Source organism: Ramularia collo-cygni, assembly GCF_900074925.1.
Source record: "Ramularia collo-cygni strain URUG2 genome assembly, contig: RCC_scaffold12, whole genome shotgun sequence".
Lineage (NCBI taxonomy): Eukaryota > Fungi > Ascomycota > Dothideomycetes > Mycosphaerellales > Mycosphaerellaceae > Ramularia > Ramularia collo-cygni.
Genome location: NW_019716266.1, coordinates 521131 through 546632, shown reverse-complemented (window position 1 = coordinate 546632; position 25502 = coordinate 521131). Strand labels below are relative to the sequence as shown.

Sequence of the window (25502 nt, the reverse complement as noted above, 5' to 3'; positions counted from 1 at the left end):
ATGCATTTTTCTTTCAGAGGCAATGGCTACGATATCCGACTTGGCCGTTTTTCCAGCCTTCATGACGCCGAATAATTTCATCCGTGAATCCTTCTCAAAATGCCCTCATCATGCATATCATCCCAGAAAGAGAAGGCCCTCATCTCAGAATTCCACACACACATTGAAAATTCCTCATCCGTCCTTGCTTTGTGCACACAAACACTCTTTAGTTCTCCGCAGTCAACTTCAAGAACTCAGCCTGCTGGGCCTTGCGGTGCTTAGCACCTCTTGGCTTGGCATTTCGGTCCTTCTTGTTCTCCCTCTGGCTGGCACGAATGGCGGAAGCGCGAGACACGGCTTCGGAGCGCAGGTCCGCGCGGTAGCCCTTCTTGGCGGTGGAGTTGACGATGTTCTTGTAGAGTTTACGGGATGGGGTGGAGGCCGAGTAGGAGGATGTGTGGTAGAGTTTGGCGGGCTGGTTTTGCTTGGAGGTCTTGGTGGTTACGGCGATGGTGTTGCTGTCGGGTTGGATGCCGATGGCCTGGAGGGAAAAGAATAACATTTGTTAGAGGATTGTAAGATTGATTGGGAGAGATTGGATTTGGGGGGGCATTCGTACCTGAGCGTTGGCGTAACCGACATACTTGCGGGAGTGCTTGTTGGTGAGGTTGAGAGGGTCGCGGGAGAAAGGCTTGAGTCCCTGGCGCTTGACGAGGAAGGAGTTGTTGTTGCGGGTCACGGCCCAGATCAGGTCGGAGCTGAGGGGGTTCTGTGCGACGGACATGTTGGCGGTGATGTTGTGGTTGGCGGTGGGAAGATGGGGGGTGGGTGAGTCCGGTGCGTGGGTGGGTGTTTGAGACGACTTCGATATTCAGTGGCCCCGACGGGTAGATCCGTTGCGGTCGAACTTCCGCGCTTGACGCTTGTGCGCATTCGCTCCAAAGTTCTTGAGAAGCTGCAAGTTGATGCGCCAGACCATTCCACCACCTTTCAAGTACAATTCCCTCACCACATCACACATCATGGCCTGGATGCAATTGTCAGAAGAGAGCAAGGTTGGCCTTTCCTAGACATCATCCCAAGTTGATGCGGCGACTGATCCACGAACAGGAGCGCATCGCGCGTGTCATCGACCTCTCCCGTGTCGCGATCCATTAGTACGACCACCACGAATCGCCCATGCATCCTCGATATACATCTAACCTGTCTTCTTCTCCTACAGTGGATACCTCCCCTTGATCATCTACCTGGGCTACACGAAGAGCAACCCACGTCCATCTCTGATCCGGTCAGTCTATTCAAAGAAACACCCAGGACAGCACGAGAAAACGGCACGCTRACTGGATATTTGATGTACAGTCTCTTCTCTCCTCTTGCACAATAGACAGTCAACGATGCGGAATGTACGATATGAGTGGGGAAGGAAAGTTGCGATGACATCGGAGAGAAAGGCATAGCACGTGGCGTTTGGAAGGAGATTGTATGCATACATACCACACACACACACACCAAGAGTCTGGGAAACGACTTGCGGCGAACAGAATCACCACTTCTGCTACCATCACGAGCGGAGGAGGCTAGAGTAAAGTAAGCTCAAAATTACCGCTTATGAATGTACAATTTGCAAGGAGAAGAGTTGAACGCTTTACCTACGCATTCCCAGCACATTCTGCTCATCTCCTGAATGAAGAAGAGAAAGTTGACACAGACGTCAACAATATGCTTTGAAACATCTAGTTCTCTGCGACATGAGTCGCCGGCTCCCCTCCCTCCAACTCGTCTCTTTTAGGACTCTGTTATATCCATCTGTTCGCTATGAGCTACTTGGACTGTGCATCACCTGGAAAACTCTCATCTCCTGTTCCTTGACAACTAATCGGCGAGGATGATGTGACAAGATCAAGTACTCTCCCTCACAGCGTCAGAATGTACCGATCCGTGACAAAACCTCGCTCGAGAGAGCCATGTATGAGAGTAATGGCTTTAACAACGCTTCGCACGATCAACACCATGTAGTGACAGACAGCTCGACAGTTGCTTCCAACGAGCTACATCTGTAGACTTGACATACATGATAGACGATATGAGTTGTTGTCGACTCCCAAAGTTACTTCGCACTACCCCAACCCTAACCCTGCGTTCAACTTTCTCAAGATTGAGGGCCGGTAGGCGTACGCATATAAGAGCTTTGGAGAGATGAAGCCAAACACAAGTAGAAGATTGCAAGTCATTGCGATTGTCAATCTACATATACAAATCCTACTACCACAGCAAGCAAGGGTATCAATCGCAGTCGTCCTGCCTCCCTTCCGCTTACTTTTCAAACGCCGGTACGCCTACGCTTTCCCACAACACAACTCGATAGAGGAATTTCAGATCACTTCCGTCACCGTCCATTCTGCTGCCCATTCCCAGGGAAACCACTGGGCCTAGGTGGCAATCCCGCTGGCGGACCAGGGAATGCTCCCGGTGGACCTGGCGGCATCACAGGCCYACCATATCCCGCGCTTGAAGGCGGCGGTCTTGCGGGGAGGCCTGGAGGAGGTGCAGCGAGAGGTGCTTGATGGTTGAACATTTGTCGAGGTCCTTGGTGCTGAGGTGGGAGGTGTTGAGGAGGGAGGTGTTGCGGGAGACCGCTGTTGGGGATTGTGCCCGTCGAGGATGGAGTAGGGAGATGCTGGAAGCCTCCTGCAGGAGTTGGAGGTGTGGCGTAGGCAAAATTCATGGGTGGTGGGGGCGCGAAGTTCATTGGGACTTGTGGACCGGGAGGAGGAGCGTAGCCTTGATATCCGCCTCCACCATATGCAGGCGGCGGTTGAGGGGTTTGACGCTGTTGTTGAGGAGGCATGCCGTTTGGAGGGGGGCCATAACCGTTCATTGCGGATGGTCCGGAAGGTGTTCCACTCGGCATGACCAAAGCAGCAGGGAGAGCAGGAATTGCGACTTCCACTCCATGCTTCCTCGCCTGTGCAGCGAGAGCACGTTCCGCAGCATCTCCGTGTCGTTCGCCTTTGCCGTCCTTCTTGTATGCGTATTGCACCGTAATCTCCTTGTTCATCAAGTACTGGCCATGCATGTGCTCGATGGCCTGGTCACTGCTCTCAAAGTTGGAATAGCTGACGAATCCATATCCTTTGCTGAGGTTGGCATCATCCCGCGCCACCTTTGGCACGGAGAGCAATTGCCCAAAGCGGGAAAAGGTCTCGTACAGCACCTTTTCATCGGCCATGCCGTCAAGATTTCCGATGAAGAGTTCCGCCCCAACACCTCCCGCGCCCGCTCCTCCCTCTCCCTGGACGCGCTTGTCTGCCGATGCCTTGTTGACGCGAATTGGCTTGCCCCACAGCCGGATCTGGTTCATGATTTTGCAGGCATAGTCGGCGTCCTCTTCCCCACCGAACTCGACGAAGCCATAGCCTTGGTGGGTTTGAGTGACGCGGTCCTTGGGAAGGTGGACGTTAATGACGGGGCCCGCTTGGAGCATCAATTCCCAGACCAGAGCATCGGTGCAGCGCTCATCGAGGTTGCCTATGTAGAGCGTGCTGTCCTTGTCTTGTTCCCTGCGTGCGGTGGAATGTTAGCCAAACTGAACTGGAGTATGATTTGGACAGGAAGAGAACGTACCAATGCCGTGCGCCCGACATGTTGAAGGAATGTCACCGAAGATGTGATGCGATGCGAAGATGTAAAGTGATATGAAGCTCGCTCTGTTAAGAACCTAGTTCCACTGGCGGGACCGCGCAACTCCGAACGCCGATCCTTCGATGGATCTTGGATGCTGACAAGACGACCAACTCTCCAGGACGCGACAAGCACTCGCGCATGTTGTGAGAAGAGTGTGAGGGCTGCTTCGCCCCAACTTACCTTACTTACCAACAATCTCTTTACTTCTGAAGACGTTTCCTCAAAAACCAGCACATCCAAATCCACTCCCTCGCCATGGCCTACCTCTTCTACACCCTCCTCTTCTTCTTCCTCGTCGTCGCAACAGGTATCCACCTCCAACTCCATGCCTCTTGGAGATATCCCAACTAATCCGACCATTTCCAGCCCTCTACGCCACCCGCACCATCTGGAAACCCCACGCTCCTCCAATCCCCTACATCACCGCTCCCGGCCCCATTCCCGATTTCCTCTACAACCTCTCCTCCAACCTCACCAACTTCATCGATTCTTACCGCTACTCCCGCGTCCCCTCAAATTTCCACGAGGACGCCGAAGCTGGACTTCACTCCTCAAACTTTGATCTGGCGGGGAACATTGAAGCCGAAGATTCAAGGAGAGGATTGGACGAGGATGCCAAGAGGGAAGTCTACATTATCATGAAGAGGAGGGGAGTCGGGTTTGATGAGGCGCGGAGATTGTGGGTGGAGAGGAAGTTTGGGAGAGAGGGGATTGCCGCGGATGGGAGACCGTTGGATCGGAAGGCTGTCATGTTCAGTTGAGCAGGAGGCATTCTCTCTTCTTTTATTTTGTGGGTATGCGTGGAGTTTTCCTTTTGGAAGGGATGGAGGGATTTGACAAGAGCTTTTTCGTTCGAACTGGCCTTTTTTACTTTCTGGTGCTGATACCCAGAGACACACTCATGCGCAGGCGTGCGTGTCTTTTCTTTTCGAATTCARATCGCGAGCACTTTATCACGACACCTTTGCCAGGGTCAAATCTGCCACACTTCAATTTCACCGCTCCAAATCCAGAGTCAATCCTGGCCGCACCTTTTCCTTGCTGGAATCTGTCCAGTTCAGAGTCAGACTCTTCTAATATGTTGGTACGCATGTTGCAGGAAGCGGGCGAGGGGAACACTTCCCTGCACAGATTGTCGTGATCAAGAACAAGACAGTGACATTGCATCTGCAACGAAACATCAGTGTGGCGATCAGACACGCAGAACTGAGACCATGTATCACCAACAGAGAAAGCGGCTTCGACACACATTCCGGGCTATGTTTTCTCATCTTCCACGATCTACTTGATAGAAGACGGAGAGGGACTAGTCATGCAGAAGATTCTCAAGCTCATACCACAGTGCGTACTCCTGGCGACTTTTGCTCATCCTACTAACGCCTATTTCTGAAACTCTGGCGAGTGGTCCWGGTCTGCTTGGCTTTTTCCTTCCCAACCCTTGATAGACCTCGCGATCTTTACAAACCCATTACCATCGCACGGTCATTTGGGAGCTGCACGTCTCCTTTCGAAGACTAGAAAGGCTATCAACCGAGCGGTAGTGTATAGTGACCATGTTCAGAGTCCCTCTCCATAGCATGGCTGAATGTCGTGCACTCTCCACCCTGCATCAGCATGGGCCCGATGAACAGTAACAATGCCTACTGAGAGTCGTCGTCCAATGACAGAAAAAGGCTTTCCGCATAGGGGAATTCTTAGCCAGCGGGATCTCAAAATCTTACCGGATTAGGAAGAATAGGGAAAAGCTTGGCGATGTTGCTGGAGAGTGAATGGGTGAATCTTCAACATCATCGCTTATCTTTGTCGAATCAACACATCAGATTTGAGAAATTTAGGTTTCTGCTGCTGGCCGAATGTAAATCTTTGAGATGTCGTTGCTGGCCGTGCTGGAGATCCTCCTTCTCTGTGTTGAAGTCGCTCTGCCCAGCTGAGAGTTTCCTGCAAACTGCACGGCGCAATTCGAGAGGTATGCATTCGTCTTACGCTTGGTACGTTCGTGTTTCGCGGGGACATTCTCGGAGGTGTCCAACACCAGAGTATCTTGAGAAATCTCAAGCGCAGCGTGGTTCCTTGGAAAGATACCCCGACATCTTCAAGACAGAGATCAGATGTGCTCGATCTGGAGTCCAAGATGTTGACACATCGTGTTCCTTGGAGATCCTCCTCGTACCTGATGCTGCGAGACCTTGTACACTCCGGGAGCCGCTGCTGTTCCACTTCCACAGTCCGCGGCGATATAGCCTCAAGGGATGTATGCTGCTTCGACTACTCCGTGGTCTCGTTTCGCCGATAAAGAGTGGACTTGCAATTGCCATGGCGGGAAGCGACTTCACATTTCAGGCGCAGCTGGCTAGTGTCAAGCTGATATTTGGGAGGAAGTAGACTTCTTCGATGCAACTCCTGATCTGGGGAGCTTGGAAAGGTCCTCGCTGTAGCGATCCTTCGGCGGAGTACAACCTAGAGATCGTCGTGGCCTTGCGACGCTCGTGGTACGTAGTAATGTGCAACAAGCCGGTCGACGCAAGGTCTTTCTGGTATGAGCCGCCTGTCAACGCGGGTTCTTGACGGAGGTGCTGTTTACACCCGATTCAAGCTACTCTCATGGATACCCGTTGCTGTCTACTAGCCATGGAACCAGAATGTTTGAGCTCTGTGGATGGATGTTCCCATGGATGCAAGACGGCAAGAGTTTGGAATTTCAGCATTCCTCCGGGCAGCCTTCTTTGTATCCGTATGGACTTGGCAGCTGAGTTGCTGGTTTTACAAGGCCTCTGAGAAGTGTCAGCCATATTCGCCAGCGGGGTTCGACATCGCTGGGTTTTGGCAAAAGGTCCCGAGGCGGATGCACGCAGATGATCTGCATTGGTAGAATTCGTTTATCCTCTTCCAAGCACATTCCACTCTCATATAAGCTTGCAACTCGAGATGGACGGGTAGCATGAACTTCTTTCACACTATCGTTGGAAGGGGGTGTAAGACAATGGCCAACTCCCTTGAGTGCGGGTAGGTGAGCAACTCACGCTACCTTGGAGTGCCTTCATGTTCGTAGAGGTCTGCTGAGGCTATCACAGCTTAGGGAAACAGCCCGACGCTGCGATACCCGCATGTTTTCGGTACTGGTACAGATCTCGGCGCAGGCGCATGGATTTCTCCTGCTCTTGCGGTGATAAAAGCATTGTCGGTGAGCAGAAGGTAACCATGCCATTCCACGCAAGACTGCGAGTCTGTTAGAACCTTGTCGAAGCTCGATAAACATCCGGAGAGCCAGAAAAATCAGAGATCATTCAAGAGACACTGTCTGCAGGATACCCTCGACACTTCAGGCAAGGAGAAGAAGTGTACGCTCGCGGGCGGCGGGCGCTGCGTTGGTATCCCGGACTTCTTGCACTATTTTGTATTATGGGAACCCTTACGTCTTCCTGATGTCGATGCTGTACCTCGCCCGCTCCTATATATAGTCTCCGAGTGCCTTTTTCCTTCAAACCCACTTGGTAAGCCTGTTCTGCTGCTGAAATGTGTGCTAGAGACAGAGTTGCGGACGTCATCTGGAGAAAGACCACGTCAATGACAAGCTCTAACTTGAAGGCATACTATTACCACGACCTGTCATGCTTTCACTTTGCCATMACCAGTAGATCTCCTTTGAATTATCGCCCAGTCCTACAAGGCAAAGACCTCAGTGCCGGAGCCAGAAGCTATGGAGTATGTCCGCCGTCTGATGGAATTTTCCGCGAGGGGCCTTCGCGAGGGGCTATCGCCTCAGAGGCATCTTCTAGATACTTCGCCTCGAGCGAGGTATCTTACTGAGGTAGTACTCTCGTCCTCCCCGGTAGGTCCGTAACGAAGGTTTGGCAGATACGCAGAAACCCAACAAGGCATTTTTCGTCCACAGTAGAGCAGGGACCGACCTCGAGGTATCCATGTCCACTTTTCGAAAGCGCTCAACCTTTCCTGTGCTTCGCCCATATCCAGTAGCGCTACATGCGTAGCTTTGAACCTAATCGAGGCGTTGCTGCAGATGTTTGTGAGTGTAGGAGAAGCGTCCAGACTGGGCTCTACTCGAAGAGGTGAACGGGATAGAGAAGCAGCTCGAGAACTTCCTACTGCCTCCTCTTGAAAGAAATCATTCTTAGCTCAGAGGTTCCTGCAGAGAAATGTGCTTCGAGTGCTTGCGCCTTGGAATCAGGGGCACGTTTACCGGCGTGCATGCAGCCTGACGGAGAAGATCAGACTTTCAGAGGCGTCCCTGCTGACAAGTTCCGAGGCAATGCAACTTGCAGCTTCCACGCAGTACTGCTGGGCATTGTTAAAAGACCGTGGCTCGGGGATGGCCAAGAGACAGATGTCTCGTACAGTTCATCGGGATATCCTTTCTCGCTGCGCAGTCTCCCGAAGCCATTCGCATGCTCGGTGCAAGAGTCTCCTTGGTGTTGTTCGAGACATCGTTTCTTGCTCAAGCTCCAGCGGCATCGATCGTGCTCCAGTCCAGCAATGCCTATGCTCCTCCTTCTTCGATCGGAAATCCCAACAGTCCCAGAACATGAACCTACTCGGTGGCTTAATTGGTTAGCGAGGTTGGCAAACTGTATGTGCAAGAATGTTCTGGTTCAGGAGAAGTTTGTGTATCTCAACCTTCCGGCAGCAGTTCTGGCGCCTCCAACGTGGACCGCCAAAAGGAGGGTCCAAGCTTGGTAGAAAAACCGACAGATTGCTCAACATTTGACCAGACTCTCCAAGTTGCCCTTCCCCGCCAGCTTCCAAGCGCCGAAAGAAGCAGTGTATCCTGCCAGCGACCCACTTATCGTACTTCCCGTAGTGCAGATCATATCCTTAGCGTTGACAGGGATGGTCTATCCACTACTACAGAAAGGTCCTAAAAGCTCTATATAGCCTCAAACACTCTCGTTTGACCTGGAAGATTCATCTCCTTGCTGCGAAGATGTGGCGCTCGCTTTGCTCTATGCTGTCCGACGCTTCGTTCGTGCGCTGGCTGGGATCTGGGCTATAAATTGCATCCAGCTGTGCATGTTCATGCAGGTAGCGGACGCTAGTTCCACTTTGGTGCCACGCGTCTGTGCTTGATACTCAGATCGTTCATGTAATGTAAAGGGAAGACGCGTTTTTTCCTGCTTTACGACTGCCAGCGCCGGCACTATCCCTACAACTGACTACAAATCGACGGTAATCAACAATTCGCTCAGTTGACAAGGGATAATGAGACAACCTCTTGGAACCAAAAAGGATCGTTGGGACCACAGGGAGGCAGGAAGGAAGGAAAGCTGCGAGATGGCAGACGATACCTTACGATCGCTCCTGTCGCCAGTCTTTAACGTCCCTTGGAAGCTGCTAGGTGAATACCGAACGGCGCTTGATTGATGGAGCAAGCGGACATCGACTTTGAGAGCGATACAGCGGCGGAGAAGACTTCTACGGCAAGGACGATTCTCTCGGCGATATGTACAAGCTGCTCGTGATCAGAGATGATTTTTACGAGGACCGCGGCGGTCGTGAGAAAGGATCAGAGGAAAGCAAAAACATTCCCTCCCCTGCCGGCCTCAAGTCCCAGTATGCTTCTGTAACTCTCCCGGACACTGCAACGTACAAGGCAATACAGCGGTTGGTAAACTCGATAACGGCCATGATGTTGCTCTCCATGGTGATCTCAAGCTGGTAAAAGCTGCTAGTGATGGCCCGTAATTTTTGGGATACCAGCAGCGGCCGTGAGAGACGATAGGAGCAAAGTGAGCCCCTTCACTTGCCCAGGCGCTTCGATCTCTAGCATATATATGCAGCCTCTTCGGAGGCTGAGATGGACAGCCTCTAGGGAGAGCGACACAGGGGTGAGGGACTCGATTACGCCGAGGATACCATCGTAACAATGTATCCAGCCTACTCCTCGCCAAACATGCACTGCATAGTAGCCATACAGCCGCTACCAAAAGCCACGGGGATCCAACCAACAGATCTACTTGACAAGTTACTGATTTTTGCAGACTAATTCCGACAGAGAAGCACGAAAGAACGCGTAGCAAACGAGCCGATAGTTAGAGATTCGACTGCAGCAGCAAGTATTTGTTTCGGTGCCAATCTCACCCAGCTCCTTACACAAATTACACCGCACGAGAGCCCATGTGACCGCGCTGAGAGATTTAGAAGGAAAGAAAAACCATACACATCCGACGTTCCGACGAAAGAGTACAGATGGTGACACCTTGGAGGGCACTCCATCGCCGGCACCAGACCTTCTTCGGCGAGATAGACACAAGATCAACGTCAATCTGCTCAAACAAGGCTTCAGACGGTGAAGATATCATGGCGAAAAATCATGGCGGCAGCAGATGAAGACAACATCAGACGCGTCCACTATCACCAGCTCTTGCAGTAGAGCCCTACAAAGACACCGGTATTGATCTATGGATAGAGTCAGCCATGAGAGTGGTATCACAGTCTCGACGCGGAAATTGATCAAGTCTTCCGATCGAACGAAGGGGCTTTGGAAGGCATGAATGGAGAGGCGGCGACGACAATATGGGGACTATGAGGACCAGGGCCCCCGAAGAAGACTGACTATCGTCTAGAGACCGTATCGAACAGCTTCGTCGTGAAGAGATTTCTACGACGCGTATCGCTCGCCACGATCGGCCACTCAACAACGAGCTCAGCGACGATTCAAGACTTACAGACTTGTGGGACTGGGACTGGGTGGAGATGGAGAAGGGATGATTCAAGACTATAGCAGAACAGAATGAAGAAGATGTGAACAGGAAGGGAACTCTACAATCGCTGGCACGAAGGTCCTGGTCATACACTGCCATGAAGAGCATGGGAACTACAGAGGAAGATCGCTGGAAAGGCGTTGAGAAGCTCAATCGCGTGAGACGATGTTTCAGGAAGAGATTTCCCCGGGGAAAAGGAATGAGCATGGAGAATCTAGACTTATGGCCAAGGAAGAGGTTGGAAACAGTAAAGCCGACAGATGGATGACGCGTCGCTTGGCTTTGTAGGGGTAGGTACTATGAGACTTTCAATCGATGGAGAAGTATCTGCTGAAGAGAAATAGAAAGATCTATCGCGAAGAGGGAGTTGGCTACACCCAGGAAGTGCTCAACACTTTCTCGTCAAGAAAGGGGAAAGACTACGAACGCGAGTGAACTTGCCGTTTGCGAATCGTACAAACGATTATGGGGATGTCTGGGATGACAAGACGAGGAAGAAGCCGGAAACAATATGAGAGATTTGGTATGGCAAGGCATGGGACTGCGTCGGCAGAAGCCAGAGAGGCTGAGTATGGCGAAATGGAAACGCGACAAGTGTTCATGCTGCCAGTACGCGATATTGGTGCTGAGACTGCCGGTAGAGAAGAGCAGGAGAGAATGGATCAGATATTGATAAAGACAAATCACGCTCTGAGGAAATAAATGTGCATGACCAGGAAGCCTGTGAGATCTCTAGAGCGCATGAGCTGTGATGGGTGTACGGATGGGCTATTAATGGAGCCTGATGCTAGGAGTACAGAGGAGGATTGAACAAGGCCACGCATGTTGTGCCGTTGACATGCCACCTTCAACGGCAACCAAGTGTGTGATAACGCAATCATCAAACTGCTCGCACACAGGTATCCCTCACGGTTGTCTTTCCCCGGTTTCCTGTAGTCGAGATGTCCGCTGATCAAAAGTTCAGCCCGTCGAACCTGGTGTAACTACGACAGCTGTACTCCGGCGGCAGTTCTCCTTGTCCTCCTTTTCCATAGATGGTCGTATTTCTGGCGCCGTCGCGGCGTGTAGCAAGCTTTTTGATGGTATGAAGTCCTTTCTGGTGTATCGATACTTCTCTTGTCGGCTGACTATGGTATGTTTACCGCAGCTGTACGCAAAGTGCAGCCCAGCGATGGTAGTTTCTCCTTCACCCTCTTTTCCTATCCAATCTTGTAGTCCTTGTGCAATGGACGAACCTCGTAGGCGTTCCATTCGGTGAAACCCCCCACTGCTGTTCCTCACCAAAGACAAGGTGTTTGCTGGAGCTGGACGCGACGAAGCGGTAGTGTTTGCTCACTTATTCTTGCTTCAGCCGACTTGCAATTGTTGAGGAGGAGTACGGTATCGAGAAGGGCTCTCCGTCATTAGTATGATGATGATTGGTCTTCTCGTGCCACAAAACACGTTGGCGCTGGTTTTCTGTCTTGAGATATCAGTGAAGAGTAAAAGCCTCGCTTTTTCCCGACGCGTCGGACGCTGTTGTGCGTCGATGGATAAGCCTAGCAGCTGTGTTTCCATCGTCTTGCTGACCTTAGGTATCATTCTGCCAATAACTATATCTCCACGTGTGTCAATTTTTCTGCTGCTGCCTACCACTTCACTGTCAATATGCCATTCCAATTTGAGAAGACTGAGCGACTGCCCTGCCTCGTTCAGCCAGCGATCGTCTCCGCTCTTGATGCCATGAGCAAGGAGGTTGTGCCGCTACTGGCACCTACAGGTGGAGTAGATGGATGCCTGTGTTATTTTCTTCACTCGCGTTATTCCCATGTCAAATAGCTGACGCGATCCGGACGAGGTGGACTTGACGAGCCTCAATCCACCTCTGTGTATTGATGTGCAGTGAGCAGAGTGTGCATGTAGCCGTTGTTTCCCGTAGCAGAAAATAAGAACAGCMGTCACCGACCCCTGTAGGAAGATACGACGCTCCTGGGCCCTGCAGTCTGCGTCTCCCCTTACGATCGACGTGTTGGAGATGATGCATCGATCTGCCTTAGACGCGACGCGTTTGCTGCTCGTTTTTTGTCTGGCTCAGTCTCTCGATCTGTCCATTTGCGTGTCAAGAGAATGCGATTGACTTGTGACTTATCGAGGCCTATTGAGCCCACGCTCCCGCTCCCTGTCTTTTCCTCCATCCTCATTGTATATGTCGCCGATACCGACTGAGGACCTGGAAAAGCCCTGCCCGTTTGTCTCTCGCCTGCAATGCTTTTGTATCCTCTCATTACTCACCGACCAGTCCGATGCGATCGAAGCATTGACGATGACACTCTCCCAAGACTCTTGATATTTTTTTTCTGTACCCATTATGGTCATGACTCTGAGAAAAGTCAGAGCAATTCAACGTGATGCTCGTGCTCCTCCTGCTTGTACTTCCGCATCTTCCTCTCGCGCTCCTTCTCCTCCCTATAGCTCCGCTTCGTACGTTCGCGTTCGTGGTCCTGCAGCGTCGTGCTTCTTCCTTGGCAAGTTGTCAGAGTGTGAGGTGCACGAATGGCGGCTCCTTGCGAGGTATTCGGTGTCTGTAAATGATCACTCTTCCGCAGCACCGTCAGTCTCTTTGGAATGTGAAAAGAGTTGAATGTGATATTACCAACGCCTCCCTTGACGCGTGAAAAAGATGAAGAGAATCCCCATCTTGCTCACTTCTACACTTCCTGCGGCACTATCACTTCGCCTGAGTCGTGGAGTAAAACTTCCCGTTCAAGTTGTCCTAGTGAGAAGTCTATGCCTACCTTACATGGAATATTTGTTCATCGTTTGCCTATGCTTGCCCGCCAAGTCCGCATTTTTGAAGCCCCCCTGTCACTTAGGCTTACAACTGACACTGCTGCTTGCTGTCCCGATCGTTCATGTTTCCTGGCGCTACAGTGCCGTCGCTGGCTTTGACATGCAATTGAGTAAGCGTCTGGTCGCATATTCTCCTGAAACAGTCGATGTCTTGGAGGTTATACATGGCGTTGTGGAGTCTCCCTCCTCCGCCCTCTTCAGAATTTCCCGCCCAGATGCCGCAGTGTCTTCTCCTGCGGTGAGATGTGGTAGGTTGCAATGGAGTGTGAACTCGTCTTCTCTTTCGAGTAATCAACATCCGCAAAGTTTCCACGAGCCATTCTCCTTGCTCTTCGGATCCGAAACTCAGCAGCCAGCTGAGTGGCATAACACTATCGCCTATTACTTGCGTGATCAAGTGTTCCTTGCTGCAGAAACCTGAGTATACCATCCGCTCCGCCTTGTGAGGAAGTCCTCGCCTCAAAAGTTTGCCAGCGTGCTCGTCTCTTCGTCATATGTTCCTCCGCGTCCAGGCACAGGCGCGTGTATTCAGAACTATCCAGAATCTCGAATCTTCCCAGCTGTAGCGCCTTCTCTTCCTTCGAATGTGACAGATTGGGGTGTACCATCTTTGTCTCCACACGGAGATACCTCCACCTCCAAACATGTGAAGTTGTTGGTGCCTTTGGCGTGTCTCGCCTGCTCGTCCATGTACAAGCGCGTATAGCCAGCAATATCCCGCATTTGTGAAACCCCCTGCTGCAGCGCTGTCTCTTGCTTTGATATGCAAAAGCTCCGGGTGTACCATATTCTCCACCTCGCGAAGAATTCATCGTCCACAGATCCGCGGCGTCGGCGATGCTTTCATCGGCCATCCTTGGGCAGGCTCGTGTGTTCAGAACTGCATGTTGCTCTTCTTGGACTGTCGCTGTTGTGGTGATAGCGCCGCCTATCCCTCCGACTTGTGAAAAATCGGATTGTAACATTCTCTTTTCCTTACGTGGAATGTCCTTATCCATGTATCTGCAATGTCTTTTGTGCCTTCATCGTCCGCAGTAACCCCTAGCGATGCTCTGAGATCCAGAACCATGCTGTGCGCCTTCTTCACCCTTGCCGCTGCAGCGCCAGCGCCAACTCCTCTTTCGAGATGTGATTTATCGGAGTGTACCAACATCTTCTTGCCCTTCCGCAGAAGTCCATTTTCACAAAATTTGGTTCGGTTGGTCGTGCCCGCGTTCCTGGGCTATGGGCACGTAGGTGTTGCTAGGGCCAAGAAGAAGATCACTCCCTGCTGCTTCCTATTTTGAATTTGTGCTGCTACTGCTGCACTCTTCCTCCTCCTCTGCAGCGCCACCGTATCGTTTGACATGTGAAGGAACGGCTTGGACCATCTTCCTCTCGTTGCGAAAGAGTCAGTGCCCGCAAAATTTTGGCTTGATCATTTGTGCATTCATTGTTGCGCAAGCCAGTGTCCATGAAGACAGGAGACGAGACAACATGGACCTTCCTGCATGGAACGATTACAGTGCGGCGTCTACCATTACAACACTGGCCTACCTATTTCTTCACAGCGCCGTCTTCGTATTTAACATGTATTCAGTCGAGAGGTGCCATCTTCCTGCCCTTATGAAGAAGTCAGTGCCTACAAATTTCCCTCTTCATCGATCGTGTATTCCTCACCCGTCTCAGGGCAATGCTGGTGTCCTAGACCAAAGAATGAGACAATCGTGTATCTCCTTTCCAATGCCGCCACGCCGAATCCCCACCGTATCCTACAAGGCCAGCCTCATTCTTTGCAGCGCCATCTCTGTGCTTGACATGTGGTAAAACGGAGGATGCGATAGTCTTCTCCTTATGATAAAAAGTACCACGCATACAGAGTTTGCAGAGTCGGGACTCCTTCACCTCCCATCAAGGCTGTGTCTTGATAGCAATGAGACGAGACCACTGTGTATCCACCACCCTGCCGCAGCGCCATCTTTCTCCTTACAGCGCCACCTCCGCTGTTCAAATATGACGTCTTGGAGCATTTTATCCTGATCTGATCCTGATCTTTCCTCAAGATGAAAATCTTGCACGCAAGTTTTGGCGTCGGTGACCGGTCGGCTGTGTCTCTCTGAGCTGGAGCAAGTCGGGCAATGTCTCTGCACCTGTCTCTGGCTCCCGAAGCTAGAAGACAAAAAAAACCGTCCCACTTGCACAGCTTTGCTCTTCTTCTATAGCGCCAGCTGCGTGTTTGACATGCGAGGAACTGGATCGTACAATGATCATGTCCTTGTGATGAAGACGATGCTCTGAATCTCGCATAGTTGTCCATGCCTTCATTGCCTGTCCCTGGGTCAGCTGTGCAATGTCTCTGAAGAAGGCTCAGGGTGGGACTATTGTGAATTCTTTCCCTGTAGCACTTCCTGCAGGTGTTCCTTCACGGCATTTATGTTTCCTTACGGCGCTTTCCCTTCTCTCAGAGCCCCACCTCTATATTTGACATGGGATAAAATGGAGTGTAAAGTCATCACTTTCACCGAGGAAGTATACCTATGCTTGTGAAATCTGCCGGGCAGTATCGCTGAGAAATACGGAGGTCGAGGCTACCTATCGTGTATGCTCCAACTTCCCCTTACAGCACTTCTTCTCCCTCCCTTCACAGCACTTCCTCCTCTTTCGCAGCGCCACCTCTATGGTTGACATGTGATAAAGTGGAGTATAAGTTGATCACCTCTCCATGACGAAGAAAATGCTCTGAAAATCTGCAAAGTCAGCCATACCTCCCTCGTCCATCGTTGAGCAAGCCGGCCAAAGTCTTTGAAGCTGTCTTCAACGCGAGGGATGAGGCCATTGTAAATTTCCACTTGCACAGGCTTTTGCAATATCACCTCTTTCCTTACAACGCCGCCTCTGTCCTTGACATGTGATGAAATGGAGTATACAATAATTGTATTCCTACGGCAAAGACCATGCATGAAAAATCTGGAAGGTCCTTCGCGACCCTGCGAACGTTCTCGGGCAAGGCACGCAGTATCTCTTGGCCAAGATGATGGTACTGTCGTGGATCTACCTTCCTTCGTGCTGCAGTCCCGCTTCTGCCCTCGTATCCCCGAGTCTGCGGACCAGGACATTGTATCCTTCTTGCAGCAGCGCCACCCCTGTCCTTCGTATGCGATGAAATACCACATGAATCCTCTTCTCTTTACGACGAAGGCCATGTGTTTAAGTAAAGTCTGGATCGTCGGTCGCGTCTCTTGAACCATTTCTGAGCAAATCGAGCAATGTCTGCAGACCAGGGATTGAAACCATTGTAGATCCTCCGTGCTATAGCGCCGCCGCTGTTCTTGAATCCACAGGCCAGGAGACGAGGCCAGAAAATCCTCCGCTGCCTGCTCTGGTATATTTCTTGTCGTTTTGGGGCAAGTCGTGTTGCCGCTGCTGTCCTCATGGATTCGAAGCAGAAGAGCCGCCGCTGGCGCTGAGTGTCCTCCGCAATGTAGCCCCGTCGGTGGCATTGAGCGTCTTCCGTGCTGTGCCCCGTCGCTGGCATTGAGTATCTTCCGTGCTACAGCGCCGCCGTTAGCATTGACATGTGATAAAGCGGAGTGTACGATGATCTTCTCATTGCGAAAAAGACAATTTCTTTTCGGTCGTGTGTCTTTTACCTCTTGGAGCAAGTCATACGGCCGTCGCTTCCTTGAATCCCTGAACCAGTAGATCATACGGCTGCGTTCCTTCCTTGCTACAGCGCTGGCGCTGGAATTGACATGTGATAAAACGGAGTGTATGATCATCTTTTCCTTGCAAGAAAGGCCATGCCTACTCGGTTGTGTCTCTATTGCGTCTCTGGACAAACTGTGGCGCCGTCGCCGTCCTACGATCCCTGAGCCGGTAGCTGGACCATTGGATGGGACCATTGCGTTTCCTCCATGCAAGTCTTCCGTGCAAGTCCCCCGTACGTTTTCTCTGTGTACTTCTTCCGTGCGTCTATTTCGTGTTGCAGCGCCACCGCGGGTATCGGCATGTGGTGGAATGGAGTGTTCGAGATAATTATCTCCTCGCGAGGAAGACTCGCAAAGAGCATTTCCGTGAAATCTTGCTACTCGGTTATCTCTTGTGCGTGTCTGGACAAACTCTGCTTCACCACGGCGCTGTTTGTGTATCCTGGGGCCGTGGATCAAACCATTACGTTTCTGCTGTTTGTTTTCTTCCTGCTGCAGCGCTACGGCTGGTATTGGCGCCTGGTGAAATGGAGTTGTCGATAATATTCTCATTGCGGGAGAAATAGCATGCCTGTGAGATCTGACTACTCGGTCATCTCTTAAGCCTCTCTGAGCGAAAGCCGTACTCAATCTCTGTCCGTGTATCCCTGAGTCCGTGGATGAGACCATCGCGTTTCTTCTGTTGTTTCTTTCCTGATGTAGCGCTCCGGCTGCGATCGACACGTGGTGAAATGGAGTTGTCGATAATATTCTCCATGCGAGAGGAATAGCATGCCTGTGAGATCTGACTACTCAGTTATCTCGTACGCCTCTCTGAGCGAAGCCGTACTCAATCTCTGTCCGTGTATCCCCGAGTCTGTAGATGGAATCAATGCGTTTCTTCTGCGCTTGCTTCTTCTGCATCCGCTTCTGCCGTGCTGCAGCGCCACCGCTCGGATTGACATGTGAAAAAATGGCTTGGACGATCTTGTTCCCCTTACGAGAGAGAGCATGCCTGCAAAATTTGGCTACCCAGTTGTCTCTTATGCATCTCCGCACCGCTGTCCTTGTATCCCTGGATCCATAGATGAGACCATTGCGGTTCTTCTGCGCTTCCTTCTTCTGCTCCCGTCTCTTCCGTGCTCGTTTCCTCCGTGCTGCAGCGCCACCGCTTGGATTGACATGTGAAAAAATGGACCGTACGATCATCTTCTCCTTGCGAAAAAGACCATGCCTGTATAATTTGTCTACTGGACTGCGACTCCTATGCGTCTCTGAGCATGCCGTGCAGCTGCCGTCGCCGCTGCCCCTGAGTCTTTGAACCAGGAGACAGGACCAGTATCTTCCTTCGTCTCTCCTTCTGTGCTGCAGCGCCACTGATGGTATTAACATGTGATGAAACAGACCGTACGATCATCTTCTCCTTACGTGAAAGACCGTGCCTGTAAGATTTGCCTGCTCGCCTGTGTTTCTTGGGCATCTCTGGTCAAGCTGCACCTCCGCCATCGCCGCTGTTCGTTTGTCTTTGAACCGAGAGACAAGACCATTGAATCCTTTCCTCTCTTCTTCTGTACGGCAGCGCCGCTGCTGACATTGGTATGGGACGAAATGGAGTTTAGGAGATTGTTCTCCTTGTGAGAAAGACCATACCTGTAGAACTGCCTACCTAGTCGTTTCTCTTGCCCGTCCCCTGGGCCAGTCATGCTGCACCGCAACAGTATCCCCGGGCGACAAGAACCATTGATTGCTGCTGTGCCCAAGCAGCTCATCAACAGCACAACCGTTTGCGCTCCTTCCTCTTCCACATCTTCCATGTGACATTCTGCCATCTACATGCAATAAGCATGATCGTACAGGTAATATCTTCCTCACGAGACGTGCCGCAGCGAAAACCCGCGTCGTTCCTTCCGTGTATCTTGCCATAAGGCGGGAATCCCGTTAAACTCGGCGGTGTGCCACGAGGGCTCGCTTAAATTTTGGCTCCCACGCCTGACTCCTTCCTCTCTCTTACCACCACCACCACCACGTCTTCTTCCACAACATCGGCACACACACGTCGGTGCACGACAATACACCATCGCCCTTGACCATCGCTTGAACCATATCAAACATCCGCTACCACACGCCGCGCTCGCGGACATCTTCGCACCAAGTTTTCACCGTCGCGTCCATTGCCAGACGACAATTTCCCACCCCTTACCCAAGAACTTCCTTCCCCTCCACCACCTCTCACTATGACCGCTCCCTCCTCCTTCAACGGCCGCCAGGCCGACAAGAGGGTTGCCGTCCCTATCATCGCCCGTCCAAACATCGAGTCAGTCTCCCTTTCACCGGTAGATTTCGACTTCCAGCTGACATTTCTGCAGGCCACCCAGAGAGAGGCAGGCTCACGTCCAGATGGCCGCCGTCGCGCGTCCTGCTGCTGTCCGTAGCTCTCTCCTCAGCAACATGACTCTCCAGGCGCACGTTGCGGTTGCTGGCCCCATCAATCAGCCCGTCCCACAGGAGACGGCCCCCCTCACCACGCCAATGCAATGGCTGGTGCGCAACAGCGATGCGGACGCCCCACACGTTGCGCAAGCCCCCATTGGCACTCCCAMAGGGAACGTGAATCCCCCCCGCCCGTCCTTCTCCACCGACCTCGGCCCAAACGGTGGCCACTACGTCCGCATCAGCGGCATCAAAGAGTCCACCGTCTTGGAGACGCAGAGGGCCCTGTATTCCTCCGTAAGTGCCTCCCTTTCCGTGTTTTCACACCACGCTGACCCGTGTAATGCAGTACAAGTGGTCGGAGAAGCTCCTTGGCAGCCGCTCATCGGGAGAAGGAGATACATTCAAGATGTATCTCCGGTTCGACAGTATCGAAGAAGCGGCCCAAGCGGGCGAGCAAGTGTCAATGGCGCTGCCCGGAGCCCAGACGGACCCCGTCCCATTTCACGAGTATGCCACTGCTGAGGGCGGTCCACGGGACGACGGCCAGTTTTACGACGGCCAAGTCATCTTCACGGCCAAATTCATTGGCCCTATTTCTCAGCTCAACAAGGAAGATGCGTACCTGGAGTTCGAAAAGACGACTTCGCTCTTTGACGGTATCCGCGCCTCTGAAGAGGTCCGGCAGACGGCGACCACGGTGGAGTTTCGCGTGGAATTCGACAGGATCTCCGGCGCTCGCCTCGCTCTGGCCGCGGTGAGCACAGAGTCGCCGTACGTCAACAACGTAAGCCGCAACTCCCTTCCATCCCACGCTCTGTACAACCACTGACACTTCCACAGGGATGGATGGTCACAACAAAGGAAATCATGGACCCCCTGAAGTCCAGGAAGCAGATGCCCGACGTCATCACCCAAAGCCCAAGTGGACGCTCAGCATGGAGCGTAGATGCCAACGGCAACCTCGTCGTGAAGCAGCCAACGCAATCCCTGTCTCAGCTGTTCAAGTCCATGGCGATCGTCCCGTTCCAGCCGGCTCAGCAGCTCTGGCCAGTCATGTGCGGCGGTTACGATGTGTATGACCATTACGGTCGTTCGGCGCAGCCGTACCAATCGTACCAGCCGTATGATGATCGCCACTCCTCGGCGGACATCTACTTGGAGGACATCCGCGAGGGCCATGACGTACGTACGACAATCATGGTTCGCAACATTCCGAACAGTTGGTCGTACGCCGAGCTCAAGGATCGCATGGACGAGTACTGCCATGGCCTGTACGACTTCTCGTACCTCCGCATCGACTTCAAGGAGGGCACCAACGTCGGCTATGGTTTCGTGAACTTTACGCGCGCCGTGGACATAATCCCGCTGCACGAGGGCCTCTTTCAGAAGCCTTGGGTCCGCGGCGGCAAAGGCAGAAAGTGTAACATGTCCTACGCCACCGTCCAGGGAATCGACTGTCTTATCGAGAAGTTCCGCAACTCCTCGATCATGGACGAGGCTCCACCCTACAAGGCCAAGCTGTGGTGGACCACCTTCGATGTCAACGACACCGAGAGTGCCAATGAGGCCTCAGCCAGCAGCAACACCCAGATGGTCAAGTCCTCCGGTGGCGCCACGCATTTCGTCACGCCTGACATGGTCGGCACAGAGCGCCCATTCCCTCCTCCAGACAACGAGACCAAGCACCAGCGCTCCAACGCCAACGCCGCCAACAGCGAGCTGTATCCTGGCGCGCGCGGTGGCCTGATCACTCGAGGTGGCAGACGCGGCAGACGCGGCGGCTTCTCCAACTACGACCGCGGCACCACTCATCAGATGCACGAGGAGTTCTTCCAAGCCCTACCCATGCCATACGGCTACTTCCCAGTCGTCCCGCCACAGCTCATGATGAGCCCGTACTACCAGCAACACCACCCCGTCGGATATGGTAACAACCACTACCAGCACCACAGCGGTCCCGGGTACGCTGCCAACCATCGCCAGTATAAGAGCAGTGCCCGCGGCGCTCCTCGCGACGGCTTCATGTCCAACGACGCTCGCAACGACGCTCGCATGCCGCGATCATTCGAATTTGAGGACTCGCATGCGACTTCGTCTCGTGGCGGCTTCAACAAGCGTGGTGGTCGCATCTACACCTAGACTGCAAAGTGCCATTCTTTCGAAGCAATCTATCGCAGTCCGGTTGGAGAGGGATGTTTCCAGTACGGTCGACGAATTGAGACCATTGGTGTCCATTGACACATGGACAGAGATGACGAAAGCTTGCGCATGGTGCGATTGTGTTCCTGCAGATTGAGACCAGTTGACAGGGATGGTCAGATACAGAAGAGAGCCAGACAGTAGGCGCCAGAGTAGATACAGAAGAGAGTCAGACAGCAAGGCCAGTCCGAGTAGAAACCGAAAGAAAACTTTCCAGTCGTGTGACTTTGCTTCTCATTCCACGTTTGTGTATGCCTCATCCGTCCGATGGAATGCCCTGTGGCTCAATGGAGTCATCTACGTCTCCAGGATGAGATTTCATCATGTTCCGATGTGAAGACCTCTCGCGGCTTGAACGAGTGGCTGGCTCGAGAGAGATCTCTGCACACATCATGAACAAGTTCGTCGAGAGGAGGGAATGTTCTGTTCGTCCCGTGTCGTTGGAGATGTGATAGGCATCTCGGGTACACCGGAATGAAGATGTCGAACGAAGAAGACTCTCGCGAAATCGAGGAGGACGGGCAACAAGAGATGCCGTTATCATATTCAAAGCAGGGAGGTATAGTAAGTATAGTAAGGCAGGCAATGAGGATTGTGTATATTACGATGGTTTGGAGTCCAACAGACAGGAGCTGCGTCCCAGGCAGTCTTTCTCTCCATCAATCCATACGAACCAGGTGCTCGCTGGAGATGCATCACGCGCCCCTCAAATCGTTCCTGACTTTGTGATTCAAGGAAGTTTCCATCAACGCTTCAACGGCAAGCTCGATCAATCTTTGTAGGATTGTGGTGATAGGGTGAAGACGACGTGAGGTTCGAACCGATTTTCACACCCCCACCCGAAGGATTCGGATCCCAGCCGACGATCAAAACCTTGCCGGCTTCCGATCCTCCTTTAGAACTACGCGAGGCGAGACACGTACTGTACTGTGTTGACACGGATCATCCTGTTCATTATTATTGCCCTTTCTTGTCCATTTTTTTACCTTCCCTCCCGTCAGCACTGTACGGTTATGGCGTAGTACGGAACGCAGGCCTCGCACTTCACGAATATGCTGCGCCCGTCCGCAATGCGCAAAACCGCTCTGGTATTGGCCAACATCTTGTTGCCAATCGCTGTGCTGGTCTTTGCCTCTGGTTTCTTTCCTTACAAGCCCGTTCTGCCAGGTCTAGCCACCCTCAAGCAAGGCGATGGAGGCGCCCCCGAGGCTGCATTCGATCGTGTGATATTCATGGTCGTGGACGCTTTGCGAAGCGATTTTGTATACGGCCACGACTCTGGCTTCGAATACACCCAAGGGTATGCATTGGAAAGAAATGGACAGACGGATGAGCATCCACTGAACAGCCAGCAGGCTCATCCGCAATGGCGCGGCCATCCCTTTCACAGCCCATGCCACGCCTCCGACAGTCACCATGCCTCGTGTCAAAGCCCTGACAACCGGCTCCGTACCTTCCTTTCTCGATCTGATTCTCAACTTTGCTGAGAGTGACACATCCTCTTCGCTTGCCACACAAGATACCTGGTTGGCGCAGATCCGAGCAAAAGGTGGGAAGCTGGTCTTCTACGGCGATGACACATGGCTCAAGCTCTTTCCCGGCGACTTCTTCTCGCGGGTAGACGGCACGAGCAGCTTCTTCGTTTCGGTCAGTACAACTGGCCCTGGTACGTTATTGGTAGCGTACATAGCTGAGATATACAATTTTTCTTTTGCAGGACTTCACCGAAGTTGACAACAATGTGACGAGACATGTGCCTGGGGAACTGAAGCGGGATGATTGGGATGGGATGATTATGCACTACCTTGGACTGGATCACATTGGACATAAGACTGGACCACAGGGACCGAACATGCTTCCCAAACAGATGGAGATGGATGGGATTGTGAAGATGATCTACGAGGCCATGGAGCGGGAGCCACATCATGCGAAGACGCTGCTTGTCGTGGCTGGAGATCACGGCATGAATGCCGGAGGCAACCATGGTGGGAGTGGACCTGGAGAGACGGAGCCTGCATTGCTGTTCGCGAGCCCGAAGCTGAAAAGGATGCGGAAGAGCAGAGAGTATGAATGTCCTACGACGCCAAAGGCAGGTACAGAGTTCCATTACTACACCAARGTTGAACAGAGTGATCTCATACCAACGCTTGCGGGAATGATGGGACTCCCCATATCGCGCAATAGCCTCGGGACGTCCATCCCTGAGCTTTCCGGCCTTTGGTCAGAGGAGGAGACACTTCAACACCTGCGTAGGAACGCCGAGCAGATTTTGCAGATTGTTGAGGCCACTTTCGGGGAGGAGTCTTTCCGAACAGCAGTCTCAACATTTCGCAATTTGCATCTTTCAACAAACGAACTCTGTGAGGACAAGACAGAAGGCGAACAGCGTCTCGCTTGTCTTTGGGCTTTCGCGGAAAGCAAAGCCGATGAGCGACCAAGTCAGCGGCAGGCCAGAGACGCACAGGTGGCCATCAATAAGTTCTTGCTCACTGCGCAAGACTCTTTGAGTGGCACGGCGAGCTCGTACAACATCCCTCGCATGGTCATCGGCATGATCCTTTCCGCCGCCATCATCATGCTCACTCTGCTCTCGTTCCCTGCGTCGTGGCCGTCTTCAACTGCAAGCACATTTTTTGCCTTCACGAGCGTTCTTTATGGAGTCATGATGTTTGCAAGCAGCTACGTGGAAGAGGAGCAGCAGTTCTGGTACTGGATTACACCTGCCTGGATTTCCCTTCTCGGAGCGAGCAATGTGTCCACAGTACGGAGCACGACAGCAAGGACTCAAGTTGCGCTCGCAACCGTAGCGTCGCTCGCGGTACATCGATTTGCCGTGCGATGGAATCAGACTGGGCAAAAGCATTCCGGAGCGGACGATATCGTCCACACCCTCTTCCCAAATGCGCACGTCACCATGTGGTTGCTGGTGCTCAGCGCATTCGGTTACAATGGCTTCGCGCTTGTCAGACGAGCTTTTGCCGGCATCTTGGAGCCAGAAATGTCAGTACTGGCTGCTGTAGCTCTGGTCGTTCCTGCCATCGTTTTCAAGCTCAACTTCACGCAAGCAGATGCTCCTGAGCTCGTTCAAGGTCTGGCGGAGAAGATCAGAGAATGGAGCGAGCCTTTTGATTTGGTCTCGCAAGCTCGCTTTGCGTTCATCACGCTGGGTCTGGCTACGCTTGTTGTCGTCGTGCTCTCCGTGAACTCAGCACGAGCAAGCACCAAGGTCGGGATGAAAGAGGCTGGACTGCTACCTTCTCTAGCAGAGCGTCTGCATCATCTTCTGACGCTGTTTTTGATGATACAAACACGAGCACCAAACATCCCACTCTTCCTGGGTCTCGAGGTCCAAAGAGAAGCTCTTGCATATATCATACATGCTTCAACCACGACCTCTAAAGGCAGAACCGTTGTGCAGATTGCTACCAGCACTCTTCTGTTCTCACACGTCTACTACTTCTGCGCCGGAGGGTCCAACTCAATCTCTAGCATCGATCTCAGCAATGCATACAACGGCGTCTCCGACTACAACGTCCTAGCCGTTGGAGTTCTGCTCTTTGCCAGCAATTGGACGGCTCCGATATGGTGGTGTAGCGCAGCAAATCTACTGCTGACCAGCAAGCCTTCCTCCAGGCAGCAAGCGGACGCCCACGGTGGCCGGAAGTGGATCGATGGTGAGAGAACGAAGTTGCATGAAGACACGCTTCGGAGTGTCATGGGATCTGAGAAGACCGATGGGCCTGAAGGTACATGGTTCACATACGTATCTTTGATGACGGCGTTCATGTCCACGAGTTTGCTGGCCGTCATGGCGGCTTGCACGGCTCTGCGTACGCACTTGTTCATTTGGACGGTCTTTAGTCCAAAGTACTTGTATGCTATGGCGTGGAGTATTGGCTGGCATCTGGTTGTGAATATTGGTTTTGGGAGCTTGCTGAATTGGTTGGCAAGTATCAATTGACTGTTAGTAGGTATACAGTACGATGCCTTCAAT

At 52.4% G+C, this 25502-nt stretch overlaps 7 protein-coding genes; 4 read left to right on the top strand and 3 right to left on the bottom strand.

Annotated features, from left to right (window-relative positions):
• Positions 1–208: 208 nt before the first annotated feature.
• On the bottom strand, positions 209–766 carry RCC_07731 (related to 60S ribosomal protein L28; the record flags this gene model as incomplete). XM_023772985.1 has 2 exons in its annotated part: positions 209–523; positions 602–766. The coding sequence occupies 2 exons, from the start codon at positions 764–766 to the stop codon at positions 209–211; spliced, it is 480 nt and encodes a 159-aa protein (XP_023628753.1).
• A 181-nt stretch (positions 767–947) lies between these two features.
• Positions 948–1366, top strand: RCC_07730 (probable TOM complex component Tom7; the record flags this gene model as incomplete). XM_023772984.1 has 4 exons in its annotated part: positions 948–1037; positions 1093–1139; positions 1205–1270; positions 1342–1366. The coding sequence occupies 4 exons, from the start codon at positions 948–950 to the stop codon at positions 1364–1366; spliced, it is 228 nt and encodes a 75-aa protein (XP_023628752.1).
• Positions 1367–2368: 1002 nt separating this feature from the next.
• Positions 2369–3626, bottom strand: RCC_07729 (related to spliceosome-associated protein SAP-49; the record flags this gene model as incomplete). XM_023772983.1 has 2 exons in its annotated part: positions 2369–3542; positions 3607–3626. The coding sequence occupies 2 exons, from the start codon at positions 3624–3626 to the stop codon at positions 2369–2371; spliced, it is 1194 nt and encodes a 397-aa protein (XP_023628751.1).
• Positions 3627–3921: 295 nt separating this feature from the next.
• RCC_07728 (related to protein precursor) lies at positions 3922–4427 on the top strand (the record flags this gene model as incomplete). XM_023772982.1 has 2 exons in its annotated part: positions 3922–3973; positions 4033–4427. The coding sequence occupies 2 exons, from the start codon at positions 3922–3924 to the stop codon at positions 4425–4427; spliced, it is 447 nt and encodes a 148-aa protein (XP_023628750.1).
• An 11438-nt stretch (positions 4428–15865) lies between these two features.
• On the bottom strand, positions 15866–17566 carry RCC_07727 (uncharacterized protein; the record flags this gene model as incomplete). Its single annotated transcript, XM_023772981.1, has 1 exon — positions 15866–17566. The coding sequence occupies one exon, from the start codon at positions 17564–17566 to the stop codon at positions 15866–15868; it is 1701 nt and encodes a 566-aa protein (XP_023628749.1).
• A 1544-nt stretch (positions 17567–19110) lies between these two features.
• On the top strand, positions 19111–21448 carry RCC_07726 (uncharacterized protein; the record flags this gene model as incomplete). XM_023772980.1 has 4 exons in its annotated part: positions 19111–19190; positions 19243–19603; positions 19656–20093; positions 20150–21448. The coding sequence occupies 4 exons, from the start codon at positions 19111–19113 to the stop codon at positions 21446–21448; spliced, it is 2178 nt and encodes a 725-aa protein (XP_023628748.1).
• A 1130-nt stretch (positions 21449–22578) lies between these two features.
• Positions 22579–25469, top strand: RCC_07725 (related to LAS21 transferase, adding a side chain to the GPI core structure; the record flags this gene model as incomplete). XM_023772979.1 has 3 exons in its annotated part: positions 22579–22808; positions 22864–23155; positions 23226–25469. 3 exons carry the CDS (start codon positions 22579–22581, stop codon positions 25467–25469), a joined length of 2766 nt encoding a protein of 921 aa, XP_023628747.1.
• Positions 25470–25502: the final 33 nt, after the last annotated feature.